General features: G+C 48.9%; 1 protein-coding gene across 3 annotated transcripts in view; it reads right to left on the reverse strand.

The window, feature by feature from the left end:
• Positions 1–413: 413 nt before the first annotated feature.
• The window catches only part of LOC142759488 (T-kininogen 1-like), a 45,383-nt gene continuing 28,741 nt past the window's right edge, over positions 414–17,055 (reverse strand). For all 3 annotated transcript variants that reach the window (XM_075861692.1, XM_075861693.1, XM_075861691.1), the window contains one exon: positions 414–1,284. In XM_075861692.1, the coding sequence (XP_075717807.1) occupies positions 673–1,284 (612 nt within the window). In that variant the 3' untranslated portion in view covers positions 414–672. The remainder of the gene's footprint in view (positions 1,285–17,055) is intronic.

Raw genomic sequence — 17,055 nt, forward strand, 5'->3', positions numbered from 1 at the left:
CCGTCGAGGGTGGTTTAACCCCTAAGAAGCCGCAATCGCTATTGAATGCGGCTTCTAAGAGGTTAATCAGCGGGGACACTGCGATCGGTCCCCGCTGAAGGAGCTGCGGTAACTGCTGAACGAGACAGCAACGTACTATTCCGTCACTGAGCGTGAACTATGCACTTACCATGATGGAATAGTACGTCGTGGAGCGCAAAGGGATTAAACATGAAATCATTTGGTCCTGTTTCATACTTTAATGCTAGAAAATAGGAGCACTCTGTCTAGAAATATATATTGTAACACTGTGACAAAACAAATGCGGCATGGGATCGTATATTAGTCAACAGACAGGGATTTGCATAAAATTAGATTAGCACAGTCCAGGCAAAGTGCTATGCCCACATTAAACACCCAATAAACAAATGACATTTCTTTCTAACAGTTGGGATTTTATTTAGTAAGTATACTTGCAAAATATAAAGGGGACCAATGGCGCCTGGCGGATACCTTTATCTGTCGGGTTCCATCGTGGTGTCCATAATTTAGACAAGAAAAATAGCTCAGAATTCAGGGCTATTCTTCACTTCAAATATAATGGAACTGCCGACGGAAGTTTCCAAACAGATCCTCTGATGACTATGTAAGCATAGCCCTAAATTTAAGTGGGCACGCACTTTTGAATGTTAATCATTTCTTGATTTGACCTAAAAGGTCTTCGTCATTAAAAATTGAAATTTCTTTTGGGGTGACAGGCTCGTTCTTCTTTATATCTGAATCTGATGAAGGGTTTAAGTTATCAACAGCAAATATAAGGTCATCAATTTTAAATGTTTCAGCTGTAGGAATGCTAGGAATCTGACTGATTGGTTGCCAAACTCTTCCTGGACATCTTGGGGCTACATCTACGGGAAGTTCTGGAAAATCTAGTACAGATGTTTCATCAGTATTTGGTGAAATGTCCTGATTGTAAGACACTTTAGGTGCTTGTTGGACAACAGGCAAATTTCCAGGCTTTTGAATAACTGGTTCTATTGGTTGCAGAGGAGCTTGCGTAACTTCATTTTCGTTGTCTTCTTCTGAAGAGTCATCATGTTGATATTTATGTTTATTTTTTCCTTCCTTGTCTTTGTTTCCATGTTTGTGTCCTTTATTATTATTATGCCCATGTCGCCTTTGTCTTGGTTGCTCAATTCTTTTAATAGGTTTAAAGAGTTTTAACATACTTTTTCTATCATTCTCTTCATGGTTAATATTACGGCTAATGCGTAGAGGGGACAAGCCTCCTATGCGTACAGCAAACTGCAAAACAGATATAAAATGTAAATGTAATCCACTTTTTAAACAGTTCATTACACAGTATGTAATCATATGTTAATCATTTCTATCGGCCCTGTCTGGAGGCTATCAAGAAGAGGGTGGAGAGGGATTAAAGTAGCACATGACTGCAGGACTAGACTATACACAGTTTTGTCTGTAACCACAAAGACAAATAGCTCTGCATATGAGCTATGTACACAAAACAGTAGACAATTTTCAATCAAGACTATTTGCACAGTTTTTGGATGCATTACAGCAATAAAAGTTGTTTGCAACATAGCAATTAAATCCCTGAAATCCAATAATACCCCTAATTTTGATGGGTTCTCAACTCTATATTACAAAAAAATATATACTGTATACAGGACTGTGCAAAAGTTTTAGGCAGTTGTGGGAAAAATGATGCAAAGTAAGAATGATTTCAAAAATAGAAGTGTTAAAAGTTTTTTTTATCAATTAACAAAATACAAAGTGAATGAGTAGAAGAGAAATCAAAATTAAATCAATATTTGGTGTGACCGCACTTTGCCTTCTAAACATCATCATTTCTTCTAGGTACACTTGCACAAAGTCATGGATTTTATAGGATAATAGTCAGGTGTATGATTAACCAATTATACCAAATAGGTGATAATGATCATAATTTTCATATGTAGGTTGAAACATAGTCATTAACTGTTACTGAAACAGCTATGTAGGAGATTTAAAACTGGGTGAGGAACAGCCCAACTCTGCTACAAAGGTGAGGTTGTGGAAGACTGTTTCATGTCACAGGTCCACCATGGCAAGACTGTGAACAGCAACAAGACACAAGGTAGTTATACTGCATCAGCAGGGACTCTCCCAGGTAAACATTTCAAACAGACTGGGGTCTCAAGATGTGCTGTTCAAGCTCTCTTGAAGAAGCGCAAAAAAACAGGCAATGGAGGAAGTGGTTGGCCAAGGAAACTTAGTGCGGTTGGCCAAGGAAACTTAGTGCAGCTGTTAAGGATCTGCCAGGCACAGCTTCTGTATCCACGCCCATAGGTAATCAGTCTGCACCTGCTTCTATGTCTGTGAGACTGACTCCATCTTCCACCACTCAGGATGGCAGGCTCAGGAGTGGGAGAGCCTATCACAGCCTGGCCAGACGGAGCTAGCTCCCGCCCTCTGTCTATTTATGCCTGCCTTTCCTGTTCCTCCTTGCTTGTGATTCTTCTCGTTTTGTTTCCTGGCCCTGCTGCAGCTTCTTGAACCATTTGACCCTGCTTCATATTGACCCTGGCTTACTGACTACTCTCCTGCTCTGCGCTTGGTACCTCGTACACTCCTGGTTTCACTCGGCTTGTTCACTACTCTCCTGCTCTGCGTTTGGTACCTCGTACACTCCTGGTTTGACTCGGCTCGTTCACCACTCTTGTTGCTCACGGTGTTGCCGTGGGCAACTGCCCCTTTTCCCTTAATTCTGTGTACCCTTGTCTGTTTGTCTGTCATGCACTTATTGAGCGTAGGGACCGTCGCCCAGTTGTACCCCGTCGCCTAGGGCGGGTCGTTGCAAGTAGGCAGGGACTGAGTGGCGGGTAGATTAGGGCTCACTTGTCTGTTTCCTTACCCCCATCATTACTTAATCACAAGCCCATATACCTACTCTACCCTGGTCCCTCACACTATTATGGACCCCCTTGAGACCCTGGTTCAGCAAATGCAGGGTCTCTCCCTACAGGTCCAGGCCCTGGCTCAGAGGGTCAACCAGCCTGATGCTACCATGGTAGTGCCCCTCACCTCACCTCTTGAACCCCACCTCAAGTTGCCTGACCGGTTCTCAGGGGACCGGAAGACTTTTCTCTCCTTTCGGGAGAGTTGTAGGCTCTATTTTTGTTTAAAGCCCCACTCCTCAGGTTCTTAGAGCCAGCGGGTGGGTATAATCATGTCCCGGCTCCAGGAAGGGCCCCAAGAATGGGCCTTCTCCTTGGCTCCTGACGCCCCTGAACTTTCCTCCATTGATCTTTTCTTTTCTGCTCTCGGACTCATTTATGACGAGACTGACAGGACTGCCTTTGCCGAGAGTCAGCTGGTGACCTTACGTCAGGGTAAGAGACCTGTTGAGGAGTATTGCTCTGACTTTAGGAAGTGGTGCGTAGCTTCTCGATGGAATGACCCTGCCTTAAGGTGCCAGTTTAGGTTGGGTCTGTCGAACGCCCTGAAAGACCTGCTAGTTAGCTATCCCTTTTCTGACTCCCTAGACCAGGTTATGGCTTTAGCGGTACGACTTGACCGACGTCTCAGGGAACGACAACGTGAACGTTTTTGTGTTTTCTCCTCTGACTCCCCCATGATGCCTCCCGAGGTTCCGTTGCTTCGTTCTTCCATGGAAGACTCGGAGGTACCTATGTAACTCGGGGCCTCCGTGTCCCCCCAACAACGTAGAGAGTTCCGTAGGAAGAATGGTCTCTGCTTCTATTGTGGGGATGACAAACATCAAGTGAACACCTGTCCTAGGCGTAAGAATAAGCAGCCGGAAAACTTCCGTGCCTAAGTGATCATCGGGGAGGTCACTTGGGCGCACAGGTATTTCCCGTAAATATGAAACTTAATAAAATCTTGCTTCCCTTTCAGGTCTCTTTTGGTGGTAGGTCTGCTACCGGCAGTGCCTTCGTGGATTCAGGGTCGTCTGCTAATATCATGTCTGTGGAATTTGCTATGTCTCTAGCTATGCCTTTGATTGATTTGCCTAAACCTGTCCCGGTAGTGGGTATCGACTCCACTCCTCTTGCTAATGGTTATTTTACACAGCATACCCCTGTTTTTGAACTCCTTGTTGGCTCCATGCATTTGGAGCAGTGCTCTGTACTGTTGATGCAGGGATTATCGTCCGATTTGGTTTTAGGCCTTCCCTGGTTGCAGTTGCATAATCCCACGTTTGACTGGAATACTGGGGATCTTACCAAATGGGGTAATGAATGCTTGACGTCATGTTTTTCTGTTAATTCTATATTTCTCCCCATGAGGAGGTGAACACGCTACCTGAGTTTGTTCAGGACTTTGCTGATGTTTTCTCTAAGGAGGCCTCCGAAGTGTTACCTCCTCATAGAGAATACGATTGCGCTATCGATTTGGTACCAGGAGCTAAGCCCCCTAAGGGTAGGATATTTAATCTCTCTTGTCCCGAACGTGAAGCCATGAGAGAGTATATCCAGGAATGCCTGGCCAAGGGTTACATTTGCCCCTCTACTTCTCCGGTAGGTGCTGGCTTCTTCTTCGTAGGGAAGAAGGATGGTGGTCTTAGGCCATGCATTGACTACCGTAACTTGAATAAGGTCACTGTAAGGAACCAGTATCCCCTTCCTTTGATTCCTGATCTCTTTAATCAGGTTCAGGGGGCCCAATGGTTCTCTAAGTTTGATCTACGGGGGGCATATAACCTTATCCGCATCAAAGAGGGGGATGAGTGGAAGACTGCGTTTAACACGCCCGAAGGTCATTTTGAATACCTCGTCATGCCCTTTGGGTTGTGTAATGCTCCCGCGGTCTTCCAGAATTTCATAAATGAGATTTTAAGAGATTACCTGGGGGTATTTCTTGTAGTGTACCTTGATGACATACTTGTGTTTTCCAAGGACTGGTCCTCCCACATTGAGCATGTCAGGAAGGTGCTCCAGGTCCTTCGGGAAAACAAACTGTTTGCGAAGACCAAAAAATGTGTGTTTGGGGTGCAGGAGATACCATTTTTGGGTCAAATCCTCACTCCTCATAAATTCTGCATGGTCCCCGCCAAGGTCCAGGCTGTAGCGGAATGGGTCCAACCTGCCTCCCTGAAGGTGTTACAGTGCTTCTTGGGGTTCGCTAATTATTACAGGAGATTTATTGCTAACTTCTCGGTCATCGCTAAGCCTCTTATGGACCTCACTCGCAAGGGTGCTGATCTCCTCCGCTGGCCTCCTGAGGCTGTCCAGGCTTTTGAGGTCCTTAAGAAGTGCTTTATCTCGGCCCCGGTGTTGGTTCAGCCCAACCAAATGGAGCCATTTATCGTGGAGGTTGACGCGTCCGAGGTGGGAGTGGAGGCTGTCTTGTCCCAGGGTACCAGGTCCCTCACCCATCTCCGTCCCTGTGCCTACTTCTCCAGGAAGTTTTCGCCCACTGAGAGTAACTATGATATTGGCAACCGCGAACTCTTAGCCATTAAATGGGCATTTGAAGAGTGGCGCCACTTCCTGGAGGGGGCTAGGCACCAGGTAATGGTCCTTACCGACCACAAGAATCTGGTTTTCCTAGAATCTGCCCGGAGGCTAAACCCGAGACAAGCTCGGGTTTACCAGGTGAAATGCATCGGCCTTAATATTTTTAGACCCAGCCCTATAGGTAACCAAAAAGTTGAATCTGGTAAAAAATAGCGCCCATCGAGCTTGTCTCGGGTTTAGCCTCCGGGCAGATTCTAGGAAAACCAGATTCTTGTGGTCGGTAAGGACCGTTACCTGGTGCCTAGCCCCCTCCAGGAAGTGGCGCCACTCTTCAAATGCCCATTTAATGGCTAAGAGTTCGCGGTTGCCAATATCATAGTTACTCTCAGTGGGCGAAAACTTCCTGGAGAAGTAGGCACAGGGACGGAGATGGGTGAGGGACCTGGTACCCTGGGACAAGACAGCCTCCACTCCCACCTCGGACGCGTCAACCTCCACGATAAATGGCTCCATTTGGTTGGGCTGAACCAACACCGGGGCCGAGATAAAGCACTTCTTAAGGACCTCAAAAGCCTGGACAGCCTCGGGAGGCCAGTGGAGGAGATCAGCACCTTTGCGAGTGAGGTCCGTAAGAGGCTTAGCGATGACCGAGAAGTTAGCAATAAATCTCCTGTAATAATTAGCGAACCCCAAGAAGCACTGTAACACCTTCAGGGAGGCAGGTTGGACCCATTCCGCCACAGCCTGGACCTTGGCGGGGTCCATGCGGAATTCATGAGGAGTGAGGATTTGACCCAAAAATGGTATCTCTTGCACCCCAAACACACATTTTTCGGTCTTAGCAAACAGTTTGTTTTCCCGAAGGACCTGGATCACCTTCCTGACATGCTCAATGTGGGAGGACCAGTCCTTGGAAAACACAAGTATGTCATCAAGGTACACTACAAGAAATACCCCCAGGTAATCTCTTAAAATCTCATTTATGAAATTCTGGAAGACCGCGGGGGCATTACACAACCCAAAGGGCATGACGAGGTATTCGAAATGACCTTCGGGCGTGTTAAACGCAGTCTTCCACTCATCCCCCTCTTTGATGCGGATAAGGTTATACACCCCCGTAGATCAAACTTAGAGAACCATTGGGCCCCCTGGACTTGATTAAAGAGATCAGGAATCAAAGGAAGGGGATACTGGTTCCTTACAGTGACCTTATTCAGGTTACGGTAGTCAATGCATGGCCTAAGACCACCATCCTTCTTCCCTACGAAGAAGAAGCCAGCACCTACCGGAGAAGTAGAGGGGCGAATGTAACCCTTGGCCAGACATTCCTGTATATACTCTCTCATTGCTTCACGTTCGGGACAAGAAAGGTTAAATATCCTACCCTTAGGGAGCTTAGCTCCTGGTACCAAACCGATAGCGCAATCGTATTCTCTATGAGGAGGTAACACTTCGGAGGCCTCCTTAGAGAAAACATCGGCAAAGTCCTGAACAAACTCAGGTAGCGTGTTCACCTCCTCAGGGGGAGAAATAGAATTAACAGAAAAACATGACGTCAAGCATTCATTACCCCATTTGGTAAGCTCCCCAGTATTCCAGTCAAACGTGGGATTATGCAACTGCAACCAGGGAAGGCCTAAAACCAAATCGGACGATAATCCCTGCATCAACAGTACAGAGCACTGCTCCAAATGCATGGAGCCAACAAGGAGTTCAAAAACAGGGGTATGCTGAGTAAAATAACCATTAGCAAGGGGAGTGGAGTCGATACCCACTACCTGGACAGGTTTAAGCAAATCAATCAAAGGCATAGCTAGAGACATAGCAAATTCCACAGACATGATATTAGCAGAAGACCCTGAATCCACGAATGCACTGCCGGTAGCAGACCTACCACCAAAAGAGACCTGAAAGGGAAGCAAGATTTTATTACGTTTCATATTTACGGGAAATACCTGTGCGCACAAGTGACCTCCCCGATGATCACTTAGGCGCGGAAGTTTTCCGGCTGCTTATTCTTACGCCTAGGACAGGTGTTCACTTGATGTTTGTCATCCCCACAATAGAAGCAGAGACCATTCTTCCTGCGGAACTCTCTACGTTGACGGGGGGACACGGAGGCCCCGAGTGGCATAGGTATCTCCGAGTCTTCCGTGGAAGAGCGAGGCAACGGGACCTCGGGAGGCATCATGGGGGAGTCAGAGGGGAAAACACAAAACCGTTCAAGTTGTCGTTCCCTGAGACGTCGGTCAAGTCGTACCGCTAAAGCCATAACCTGGTCTAAGGAGTCAGAACAGGGATAGCTAACTAGCAGGTCTTTCAGGGCGTTCGACAGACCCAACCTAAACTGGCACCTTAAGGCAGGGTCATTCCACCGAGAAGCTACGCACCACTTCCTAAAGTCAGAGCAATACTCCTCCACAGGTCTCTTACCCTGACGTAAAGGTCACCAGCTGACTCTCGGCAAAGGCAGTCCTGTCAGTCTTGTCATAAATGAGTCCGAGAGCAGAAAAGAAACGGTCAACGGAGGAAAGTTCAGGGGCGTCAGGGGCCAGGGAGAATGCCCATTCTTGGAGCCCTTCCTGGAGCCGGGACATAATTATACCCACCCGCTGGCTCTCAGAACCTGAGGAGTGGGGCTTTAAGCTAAAGTAGAGCTTACAACTCTCCCAAAAGGAGAGAAAAGTCCTCCGGTCCCCTGAGAACCGGTCAGGCAACTTGAGGTGGGGTTCAAGAGGTGAGGTGAGAGGTACAACCATGGCAGCGTCAGGCTGGTTGACCCTCTGAGCCAGGGCCTGGACCTGTAGGGAGCGACCCTGCATTTGCTGAGCCAGGGTTTCAAGGGGGTCCATAATAGAGTGAGGGACCAGGGTAGCCTAGGTATATGGGCTTGTGATTATGTAATGACAGGGGGGTAGGGAAACAGACAGTGAGCCCTAATCTACCCACCACTCAGTCCCTGCCTACTTGCAACGACCCGCCCTAGGCGACGGGGTACAACTGTGCGACGGTCCCTACGCTCAGTAGGTGCACGACAGACAAACGGACAAGGGGACACAAGCAAAGGGAAATGGGGCAGTTGCCCACGGCAACACCGTGAGCAACAAGAGAGGTGAACGAGCCGAGTCAAACCAGGAATGTACGAGGTACCAAACGCAGAGCAGGAGAGTAGTCAGAAAGCCGGGGTCAGTATGAAGCAAGGTCAAATAGCTAGGAGCTGCAGCAAGGCCAGGAAACCACACGAGAAGAATCACAAGCAAAGGAGGAACAGGAAAGGCAGGTATAAATAGACAGAGGGCGGGAGCTAGCTCCGTCTGGCCAGGCTGCGATAGGCTCTCCCACTCCTAAGCCTGCCATCCTGAGTGGTGGAAGATGGAGTCAGTCTCAGAGACATAGAACCAGGTGCAGACTGATTACCCATGGGCGTATACACAGAAGTGCCTGGCAGATCCTTTACACAGGTGCTCTGGACTTATGAGCCAAAATTTGAAATATTTGGCTGTAATAGAAGGCAGTTTGTTCGCCAAAGGGCTGGAGAGCGTTACAATAATGAGTGTCTGCATTCAACAGTAAAGCATGGTGAACGTTCCCTGAAGGTTTGGGGCTGCATTTCAGCAAATTGAGCTGGGAATTTGGTCAGTCTTAATGGTGTCCTCAATGCTGAGAAATACATGCAGATACTTATCCATCATGCAATACCATCAGGGAGGCATCTGATTGGGTCCAAATTTATTCTGCAAAAGGACAACAACCCCAAACATACAGCCAAAATCATTAAGTACAATCTTCAATGTAAAGAAGAACAAGGAGACCTGGAATGATTATATGGACCCACAGACATGGCCGGCCTTAGCTATGTTGGACCAGTGCGGTCGCACAGGGCGTCAGCCGCCACACGGCAAGAGGGGCGCCAGCGGGTGTGTGTATCCCCGCGCCGTTGCAACTACCAGCGGGGATACACACACTAACTGCAGTCGCACCCGGGCGCTTCTTCACTTAGTGGCTACCGCTGTAGCAGCCATAGCGGCTGCTAGCGGTGACACCGGGCATGAGGGCGGTGGCGCCGCTAGCAGCTGCTGTGGCTACTATAGCAGTAGCGACGGCACTATAGCAGAGCAGGGACATATCTCCCTGCTCTGCTGTCTACTAGCGCCACTGTAGCTCCCTTCAGCTACAGCGGCGCTAGTAGACAGCAGAGCAGGGAGATACCTCCCTTGCTCTGCTATAGTGCCCCCCTGTAGCTATCAACCCCCTCCCCCTTCCAGGATAGCGCCACCGTAGCTCCCTGAAGGAGCGGAATCCCCGTGTGGCTGGGGATTCCGGTCCTGGAGCGCTGCTTGATGCCTCTGTCCATATATGGACAGTGACATCAGGGAAAACTCCGAAAGCGGAATCCCCGGTCACAGCGTTGCAGACGCTATGATCGGGGATTCCACTCCAGGAGAAGCCAATGACGTCATGGACACAGACGTCAGGAGCTTCTCCTGGAGTGGAATCGACGGTCATAGCGTCTGCAACGCTGTGACCGGGGATTCCGCTTCAGGAGTTTTCCCTGATGTCACTGTCCATATATGGACAGAGGCATCAAGCAGCGCTCCAGGACCGGAATCCCCGGCCACACGGGGATTCCGCTCCTTCAGGGAGCTACAGTGGCGCTATCTATACTGGAAGGGGGGGTTGCTATCTACAGGGGGGGCACTATAGCTGAGCAGGGAGGTATCTCCCTGCTCCGCTGTCTACTAGCGCCACAGTAGCTCCCTGAAGGAGCGGAATCCCTGTGTGGCCAGGGATTCTGCTCCTGTAGCGCTGCTTGATGTTTCTGTCCATATATGGACAGTGACATCAGGGGAAATTCCTGAAGCGGAATCCCCGGTCACAGCATTGCAGACTCTATGATCGGGGATTCCACTCCAGGAGAAGCCAATGACGTCATGGACATAGACGACAGGAACTTCTCCTGGAGTGGAATCGACGGTCATGGCGTCTGCAACGCTGTGGACGGGGATTCCGCCTCAGGAGTTTTCCCTGATTTCACTGTCCATATATGGACAGAGGCATCAAGCAGCGCTCCAGGACCGGAATCCTCGGCCACACATGGATTCCGCTCCTTCAGGGAGCTACAGTGGCGTTATCTTTACTGGAAGGAGGGGTGGTTGCTATCTACAGGGGGGCTGTGGGCTTTGTGGCACTACCTACAAAGGACAACTGTGCAGGAGCACACAAAATACCCAGCTTTCCCGGGTATAAAAAAAAAAGTGTGGAAATAAACTTAGATATAACTTTTATTTAATCTAGCTAAAAGGATTAATCCTTTACTCAGACTAAATAAAAGTTATAACTTAGTTTATTTCCACACATTTATTTGATAGCTGGGAAAGCTGGGTATTTTGTGTGCTCCTGCACAGTTGTCCTTTTTTAATCCTTTTTTTCACTCCCTACCAGGGGGCTGTGGGCTGTGCGGCACTTCCTACAAGGGGTCTTTGCGACACTTCCTATCAGGGGGCTGTGCGGCACTCCCTACAGGGGGCTGTGCGGCCCTCCCTACAGGGGGCTGTGCGGCCCTCCCTACAGGGGGCTGTGCGGCCCTCCCTACAGGGGGCTGTGCGGCCCTCCCTACAGGGGGCTGTGCGGCACACACTACAGGGGGCTGTGCGGCGCTATCTACAAGGGGGCTGTGCGACGCTACCTACAAGGGGGCTGTCTGGCGCTACCCACAAGGGGGCTGTGCGGTGCTACCCACAAGGGGGATGATGCGGCGCTCCCTACAGGGGGCGGTGCGGCCCTCCCTACAGGGGGCTGTGCGGCCCTCCCTACAGGGGGCTGTGCGGCACTCCCTACAGGGGGCTGTGTGGCGCTATCTACAAGGGTGCTGTGTGGCGCTACCTACAAGGGGGCTGTCGGGCGCTACCCACAAGGGGGCTGTGCGGTGCTACCCACAAGGGGGATGATGCGGCGCTCCCTACAGGGGGCGGTGCGGCCCTCCCTACAGGGGGCTGTGCGGCCCTCCCTACAGGGGGCTGTGCGGCACTCCCTACAGGGGGCTGTGTGGCGCTATCTACAAGGGTGCTGTGTGGCGCTACCTACAAGGGGGCTGTCGGGCGCTACCCACAAGGGGGCTGTGCGGTGCTACTCACAAGGGGCTGTGCGAGGCTCCCTACAGGGGGCTGTGCGGCACTCCCTACAGGGGGCTGTGCGGCACTCCCTACAGGGGGCTGTGTGGACCTCCCGACAGGGGGCTGTGTGGCACACTCTACAGGGGGCTGTGTGACGCTATCTACAAGGGGGCTGTGTGGCGCCGTCTACAAGGGGGCTGTGAGGCGCCATCTACAAGGGTGCTGTGTGGCGCTACCTACAAGGGGGCTGTGTGGCGCTACCTACAAGGGGGCTGTCTGGCGCTACCCACAAGGGGGCTGTCTGGCGCTACCCACAAGGGGGCTGTGTGGTGCTACCTACAAGGGGCTACGTGGTGCTACCCACAAGGGGGCTGTGCGGTGCTGCCCACAAGGGGCTGTGTGGCGCTACCTACAAGGGGGCTGTCTGGCGCTACCCACAAGGGGGCTGTGCGGTGCTACCCACAAGGGGCTGTGTGGTGCTACCTACAAGGGGCTGTGTCGCGCTACCTACAAGGGGCTGTGTGGCGCTACCTACAGGGGGAATCTGTGAGTGGGGGTCTGATGGTCATTTTACTGAGTGGTGGGCTGATGGTAATTTTGCTGTGAGTGGGGGGCTGATGGTCATTTTACTGTGAGTGGGGGGTTGATGGTCATTTTTCTGTGAGTGGGGGGCTGATGGTCTTCAAGTGGTTTCCACCTCTGACCTCCAATTTAAATTAATATGAGGCAAAAGATACCTGCGGCGCTCGTTTGGAGCTTTTTTTTCCGGCGTCTTTTGCATTCGCTTCAACAGCTTAAGAAAAAACACAAAAAAAAGGTCACACAACGTTGTCAGTTGCTGAAGGAATTTTGAGGCAGATTTTTTTTGCCTTACAAAAAACGTGTGTGAACATGCCCTATGAGTGGAGTGCTTGTTCTTAGCCGTTTTCTGTCTTTCTCAAAAAAAAATTTGGTAGGGGGGCCCTGAGGAAATTTTGTTTTTCCAGTGCTGCCTCGTGTCCGAAAAGGTTGGTAAACTCTGTACTAGGGTCCCGTCATGGAGCAGCTCAGTTCGTCATGGGAACGGGGCCTAGATGAGTAAAATTTTTGTTTTTGTTGGGGGCACTGTCTACAAGGGGGAGGTGTGGGGGGCTGTATGGCACGATCTACAAAAAGGAGGTGGGGGATTATGGCACTGTCTACAGGGAGGCTATATGGCAAAATCTACAGGGGGGCATTATACTGTGTGGGGGCCCTACAGGGGGCATAATACTGTGGGCACAATTAGAGGACAAAATACTGTGTCCTTTAGGGGTTGTAATATATTATATTATTAAATATTATTATTATACTGTATGGGGGCACTAAAGGGGCATTATAATTTTTTTATGGGGCATTTTTTTTTAATGATGGGGTGGGGCGCCGGAAGATCATTTCGCACAGGGCGCCATCTATCCTAGGGCCGGCCCTGCCCACAGAGCTCTGATCTCAACATCATCGAGTCTGTCAGGGATTACATGAAGAGATAGAAAGATTTGAGGAAGCCTACATCCACAGAAGATCTGTGATTAGTTCCCCAAGATGTTTAGAACAACCTCCCTTCTGAGTTCCTTCAAAAACTCTGTGAAAGTGTACCTAGAAGAATTGATGCTGTTTTGAAGGCGAAGGGTGGTCACACCAAATCTTGATTTGATTTATATTTCTCTTCTATTCATTCACCTTGCCTTTTGTTCATTGATACAAAAAAACAATTAAACACTTCTATTTTTTAAAGTATTCTTACTTTGAAGCATTTTTCCACAACTGCCTGAAACTTGTGCACAGTACTGTACATGTGTAGAAAAGATCTGATATCCTGAGACCACATTTTGCTAATCTCTTTAACTCGCTGAAGCAGGGTGCATCCTTTATCCCTTCAGACCAAAATAGCAATCATCACAAAACCTAACACAGACTCCCTACAAGTTACTAATTATAGACCCATTTCACTTTTAAATGTGGATATAAAATTATTATTGAAAACTTTAGCCACCTGCATAAATCAATTTTTAGAATCTAATATCCACAGAGACCAAACAGGTTTTGTTCCTGGAAGGAAGACAATAGACAACATACGTAGGTTTGTTAATTTAGACATATTGCCAGGGTAATATATTGTACCTTTCTCTTTAATTTAAAAAGCTTTTGTCCCCTTTCCCCAATCTTATTTGTTCTCTTACAATATTGGTTTGCACAAATGCTATTGGGAAGGGGACTGAGGTAGTGGGCATAGAACAGAAACTCTTTACACTGACTAGGTACTGCTTACTATAATTCACTCACTAGAGCCTCACACCTTACTAGATCCTCACACCTCGCTCTAACAAGCTTCTCCGCAAATTCGCACATATCTTCTGGGTTAAAAATAAATTATCTCAAATCCCTTGCTCTCAACGTATCTCTATCCTCTGATGTTGCTCTTTTACACCCCTAATTTCCATTCCAATAGTCCACCAACTCCATTGAGTATCTAAGATTTAACTTTACCCCCATTTATTCCTCTCTGTTTGCATCTAACCACCCACCACTGTTTCTAGCTCTTTCTCAAATGCTTGATAAATGGCTTACAGTGTCGATGACTTGGTGCGGCAGAATACAAACAATCAGATTGACCCTTTTGTCTAAATTTCTTCATCTTTTTAGGGTTCTTCCTGTGACCATTCCCTTTTACATCTTACGCAACTTCCAATGCAAAATCACTTCCTTTATCTGGCTCCACACATGTCCCCAGTACTCCAGAATAAGGTCCTACCCACATTGCGTTTTGAGTCTACGTTTAGCTAATACAATTAAAGTAAATGCTACAATGCGTAATGTATTAAAAAGTATGCCACTGTAATGATTCCATCTTGTTTTTTTTACGGATAAGTTAAACGTATAGGCATCCATTTGTGTATCCGTTTAACGTATACATTAAACGTTAGAACATATTTTTCTACCAAAAAAAAGAGTTAAAAGGGCCTTACTTTATACAGCCTTAATGCAAGTGCATGGCATAGGGGTCGAAAACATTTTTAAGTATTATCAGGCAGTCACCATCGCCCAACTTACCTCGTTGCATAATATGAAAGACTCACCCATGTGGGTTTTGTTAGAAATTCTTAAAATTCACCCACTACCGGTTCACTCTTACCTTTGGAGTCTAATGAGACCCTCCTTCTCAAATTTATTCTGTAAAATATTTTGGTGGATTAGATTCCACATTTGTGCCCCTTATAAGCTATTGGCATAACCCACTTTCCAAGGGATTTCCAATTTTTCTGCCTGCAAATAGTGAAGGGAGCATGGATTTTACCAACTCCATAATCTTCTATTACTGTCTGGTTTATAGTCCTTTAACATCCTAGACGACAGATATGACATTCCATAGTTTGAACGCTTTAGGATTCTCCATCTTGCACACTGGATCTTCTCTTTAATTAGGCGTGATGACAGCTTCAGCAAAACATTCAATATGACTATATTTGCGTCAGGTGCGTAACTAGGAAACACTGGGCCCATAGCAACCTTTGACTGGGCCCCCATCCCCTTGGTGCCACACACAGCCCACCCTTGTAGATAGTGCCCCCCTGTAAATAGTGCCATACAGCCCCCTCCTGTAGACAGTGCTATACAGCTGCTACTGTAGACATTGCTATACAGCCCCCCTGTAGACAGTGCTATATAGACCCCTCTGTAGAGTGCTATACAGCTCCCCCTGTAGACAGAGCTATACAGCCTCTCCATACAGTGTTATACAGCCCTCCCTGTAGACAGTGCTATACTTTAAAGTATCACAAAGAGGGACAATCAATGCGGCGCACAGCGGCAAATTTTTTTCTTTCAAGCCACGCCTCTAAGTCCACCCAATCCCCGCCCATACACACCCAGTTCAGCCCACACAGTACCATGCTCCACAGTATAATGCTCCCATAGCTGCCACCATACAGTATAATGCCCCTATACAGCATACTGACCCATAGATGCCTCATACAGTATAATGTCCACACAGATGCCCCCATACAGTATAATGCCCACACAAATTCTCCCATGTAGCATAATACCCCCATAGCTGCTCCATACATATAATGCCACCCATAGATGACCACCACAGTATAATGCTCCCCATAGCTGCCCCACAGTATAATGCTCTCCATAGCTGCCCCACACACTATAATGCCTCCCATAGCAGCCCCCACAGTATATTGCCCCCATAGCAGCTCCCACAGTATAATGCCCCACACAGTGTAATGTCGCCATAGCTGCCCCATAGAGTATAATGCTCTCCATAGCTGCCCCCACAGTATAATGCCACCCATAGCCCCACAGTATAATGCCACCCATAGCTGTCCCCACAGTATAATGCTCCCATAGCTGTCCCCACAGTATAATGCTCTCCATAGCTGCCTTACACAGTATATTACCCCCAATAGCAGCAGCCCCACAGTACAATGCCCCACACAGTATAATGCCCCTATAGCTGTTCCATACAGTATAATGCTCCCCATAGCTGCCCCCACAGTATAATGCCCCCCATAGCTGCCCCCACAGTATAATGCCCACATAACTACCCCCACAGTATAATGCCCCCATAGCTGTCCAGGGCAACGCTTGGCATAACAGTTTAGAGGCGGTCGGATGGTAAGGCAGAAGTCAGGACAGGCAGCAGACGTCGTAACGGGTATGGATAGCAATAGGTCAAGGCAGGCGGTAGGCAAGGATAGTCAAGTTCAGGCAGAGGTCAACAACGGGAAATCCAGACAAGGCAGAAGGGAAGGAAACAGAGAACCAGGGTACAGGGAAACTCACGGGGAACTTGGTTGAACAAGCATGGATTAGAGGAAGGAGGATCCTTAAATAGGAAGTCTGTTGAATTAAGGCGCGCACTGGCGTTTTAAGAAAGGACGAGTCATCACGCGCGCCCTCTAGTGACTGCAGCCGCACATCCAGGATGACAGCCGCAGAGGGAGGTAACGGATGCACTTACCTGACGCCGCCCAGGGCCAGCAGAGTGTCCGGATCTGGTAAGTGGAGCTCGGGATGAGCATGAGGTAATGGAGGGTGCAGGAACCGGAGCAGAGGCCGTGGGGAAGACAGGGAAAGGCGCGGCAGCCGTTACAACGTCACAACATCGAGCCAAGCTGCTCACAGCAGAGTGAATGCTGGAGCAAGGGGCCGTCAGCTCCTTGCTCCAGCATTAAATTCAACTGTATCAGGAAGCGGGACCAGCGCGGTCACTGCTTTGTGGCTACGGGGGCCCACTGCGACCGTTGCCACCCTAGAGCTGCACCACTACAGTAGCCTATGGCAGAGCAGGGAGATACTTCCCTGCTCTGTCATAGTGTTCAATAGTGTCAGCGTCCGAAGGCACTATTGAGTGTGGCGTCGCTACCGCTGTAGCAGCCATTGCGGCTGCTAGCGTAGCCTCCGGGCATGGATGGGGCCCTGCCGGCCGGCGGCACGTGCCCCCTCATGCCGCGGGCCCC

This window comes from Rhinoderma darwinii, chromosome 4 (genome assembly GCF_050947455.1).
Source record: "Rhinoderma darwinii isolate aRhiDar2 chromosome 4, aRhiDar2.hap1, whole genome shotgun sequence".
NCBI lineage: Eukaryota > Metazoa > Chordata > Amphibia > Anura > Rhinodermatidae > Rhinoderma > Rhinoderma darwinii.